The 3,677-nt window shown below is 44.2% G+C and overlaps 1 protein-coding gene across 1 annotated transcript; it reads left to right on the forward strand.

Annotated features, from left to right (window-relative positions):
• The first annotated feature begins 349 nt into the window (after positions 1–349).
• On the forward strand, positions 350–2,943 carry LOC130494907 (uncharacterized). Its single transcript, XM_056985743.1, has 4 exons — positions 350–596; positions 1,041–1,864; positions 1,934–2,484; positions 2,762–2,943. The coding sequence occupies exons 1-3, from the start codon at positions 573–575 to the stop codon at positions 2,274–2,276; spliced, it is 1,191 nt and encodes a 396-aa protein (XP_056841723.1). The 5' UTR covers positions 350–572; the 3' UTR covers positions 2,277–2,484; positions 2,762–2,943.
• The last annotated feature ends 734 nt before the right edge of the window (positions 2,944–3,677 follow it).

The raw sequence follows: 3,677 nt of genomic DNA on the forward strand, positions 1-3,677 counted from the left end.
AGAAGAAGTACGAGATGTGGTGTCTCGTTGGTCCAGAACCTGCGAGGTTTTCACTGTTAGAGTTTGAAAACATCACTGGTCTAAACTGCGACTACATCGAGGACCTTGAGACACCAGAATGTGAAGTTACCCCACAGATGGTTTCTTTCTGGGAGATGATGGGAGTTCATCGGGAAGCTGGGCCAAGTACTGATCAGATAATAGCAGCACTGAAGAGATGCGGGGATTGGTCCAGGGAAGATCGCAAGCGACTCGCGTACCTTTCCATCTTCACTGGATTCATTGAAGGGAAAAAGTTCTCAAGCGCTACACGAGCTACTCTGGCAAGGCTAGTGATGGATTTAGAAAGGTTTGAGAATTATCCATGGGGGAGAGTCGCGTTTAAGGTGCTGATGGACTCTTTGTGAAACAAAGATATTACTGGCTGTTACACCGTGGATGGGTTTATACAAGTTCTTCAGGTCTGGGCGTACACAGCTATTCCGGGGTTGGGTGCTAGTATTGGTCTACCCAGAGCAAACAGTCCGTCTCCACCGATTCTGGCTTACGAGGGCAGCAGAGGCCGCAGATTCATGAAAGCTGCTATCTTGAGTCAGGTACCTTTCCATCTTCACTTAATTAAGTCGTCTGGAAGGTCTTCCAGCTGGACGACTTAGTAGACGACTTATTATAAGTCGTCTGGAAGGTCTTCCAGCTGGACGACTTAGTAGACGACTTATTATAAGTCGTCTGGAAGGTCTTCCAGCTGGACGACTTAGTAGACGACTTATTATAAGTCGTCTGGAAGGTCTTCCAGCTGGACGACTTAGTAGACGACTTATTATAAGTCGTCTGGAAGGTCTTCCAGCTGGACGACTTAGTAGACGACTTATTATAAGTCGTCTGGAAGGTCGTCCAGCTGGACGACTTAGTAGACGACTTATAATAAGTCGTCTGGAAGGTCGTCCAGCTGGACGACTTAGTTGACGACTTATAATTAAGTCGTCTATTTAGTATTTTGTTTCAAATATCTAACTCGATTCTTCTTCTATTTACTGCAGACCCGCGTGATCAACTTTGTTGAGAAGGACATTAGTGAAATGTGGCCAAAATGGGACTCTGAGGTTGATGACGTGCCCGCGGAGAACATCATTAAAGTCATGTATGATCGGAGACCGTGGAAGTGGACCATGGATTGCTGGGAAGTCACTGGTACAAAACCCAAGTTTGTGACTCCATCGAAAAGAGCCAAAGAGATGGTTGTGGAGGAGGTGGAGGAAGACAATCAGAGACCTCGGAAGAAAGCTCGTAAAGAGGCTCCTAAAGAGGCTCCTAAAGAGGCTAGAGAAGAGGCTCCTACAGAGGCTAGAGAAGAGGCTACAGAAGAGGCTAGAGAAGAGGCTAGTTGGGTGACCAGAGAGGAGTTAGAAAATATGTTCAAGGGCTTAGGTGACATGATGAAAGATGGGTTTAAGAAGTGCATCAGGGAGATTAGGAAGATCTCCGATAGATTGGAAGCTGTGGAGAAGAAGGTTGGTGTCACCAATCAGGCTACCCCTCAAGCCCCAGAAACCGGGGTTAGTAACAAACAGCCTACCCCACAAGCCCCAGAAACCGGGGTAGTAACAAACAGACTACTCCTCAAAAGGATCAGCCTACACTTCAAACCAATCATCCTACTCCTCCCACCAGACAGCCTGCTCCTCAAAAGGCAAAGCCTACTCCTCAAAAGGCAAAGCCTACTCCTCAAACGAAACAGCCTGCTCCTCAAACTAAACAGCCTGCTCCTCAAACTAAACAGTCTGCTCCTCAAACGAAACAGCCTGCTCCTCAAACGAAAAAGCCTTCTCCTCAAAAGAAACAGCCTTCTCCTCTGCCCAAAGAGGTTAGTATCAAATCCTCTCCCAACTTTTATTTAAGTCGTCCAGGGTTAACTTGTTCTCTTTTATTGCAGAGATTGTTGCCGGAGGATACAGCAGATGAGGCGATCTCGGTATATAAGATCTTGCCGGAGGATAAAGCAGATGGTGTCACCTCCAAAGAGATTGTTCCTCTCACTTCCACTGACCAACCGAGCTTCGCTTCCAACGATCAACAACCGAGCTTCGCTTCCACCGATCCAAGCGTTCCAGTTTCAGAACCGAGCCTGGTTGTATTGGACCAAACAGCTCCCACTGCTTCTGTGCGTGCAAGGAGTGAACGAACGAAGAAACCTGCTCCCACGCAGATATCTCCTTATACGGCAGAGAGAAGGAAACTCCTTAGAGTGGGAAAGTATAATCCATTTCCCACACTAAACAGACCTAAGATGAAGGAGCTCACTGATTGGTTGAAAACTGATCCGTAAGTGATTGCTTTACCCATAATAGCTTGATTTAGTCTACCAAAACTGATTGCTTTTTTGTTTGCAGTGATTATTTCACTAAGGAAGAGGACAAACCACGTACATCACCAACTTGGTGGTATCAAAAACTCCAGACATCCAAAGCATGGCTGGAAGACGTAGTAAGTCTTCTGCTTATCTTTAAGTCGTCTGGTAACTTGTCTTTGTATAGATTTGTAAATATATAAGTCGTCTGGAAGGTTTTCCAGCTGGACGACTTACAAATAAGTCGTCTGGTAACTTGTCTTTGTATAGATTTGTAAATATATAAGTCGTCTGGAAGGTTTTCCAGTTGGACGACTTACAAATAAGTCGTCTGGACGTCCAGCTGGAAAACCTTCCAGACGACTTATTTGTAAGTCGTCTGGAAGGGTCTAACTTGTATTATTTTATATGCAGCATATAGATGCTTGGATGAATGTGCTGAGGCAGAGGTATAAGGAGAACCCACAATGTTTCCGGAGCGAGCGAATGTGCTTCCTGGATCACAACTTTACCCAGTCTTGGAGAGAACAGTATCTGTTCTTCAAAGCATCGTCGTCTGATCACAATGGTTTAGGAAAAATGCTACCTAGTGGGGCGGCGAGTTTGTACGGATCAATGCCTTCATTTTGCCAATCAAACAAGAAGTGGGGGGAGGACATTGATGATATCTATGCGCCACTGAACTTGGACAACAAACATTGGGTGGCTATTTGGATATCGATCCCTAAGAGGCACATAGTCGTCTGGGACAGCATACCTTCAACTACCATACCAGAAAGATGGGATGAGATAATGGAGCCTTTTCTCGAGATGGTCCCTTATCTGATTGTGGAGTGCGGAGACCAGATGCATGGGTTGGAGCGATACACATATGAGAGACTGCTGAAAGATGTACCCACGGCCAACAATGGTGATTGTGGCGTGTACGCTGCAAAGTACATTGAATGTCATGCTCTTGGGGTCCCCTTTAGCCCTAAAGACTTTGCTAGGTCCAATGCGAAGACTATGAGGGATAATATGGCTTTGGTTATATGGACGGAGCTTGTTGATCAGCATCTGAAAGATAATGAGGATGGTGGTATGTTTGTGGCATGTATGATTAGATACACAAATCAATTTGTATGTCTTGTATAGATTTTTTAACTTGTATAGATTTTTTAACTTGTATAGATACACAAATCAATTTGTATATTTGAACTATTTGTATACACAAATCTATTTGTATATTTGAACTATTTGTTTACACAAATCTATTTGTATGTTTGTGGGCATGTATGATTTATTTGATTTTCTAACTTGTATAGATTTTCTAACTTGTATAGATTTTTAA

This window comes from Raphanus sativus, chromosome 1 (assembly GCF_000801105.2).
Source record: "Raphanus sativus cultivar WK10039 chromosome 1, ASM80110v3, whole genome shotgun sequence".
NCBI lineage: Eukaryota > Viridiplantae > Streptophyta > Magnoliopsida > Brassicales > Brassicaceae > Raphanus > Raphanus sativus.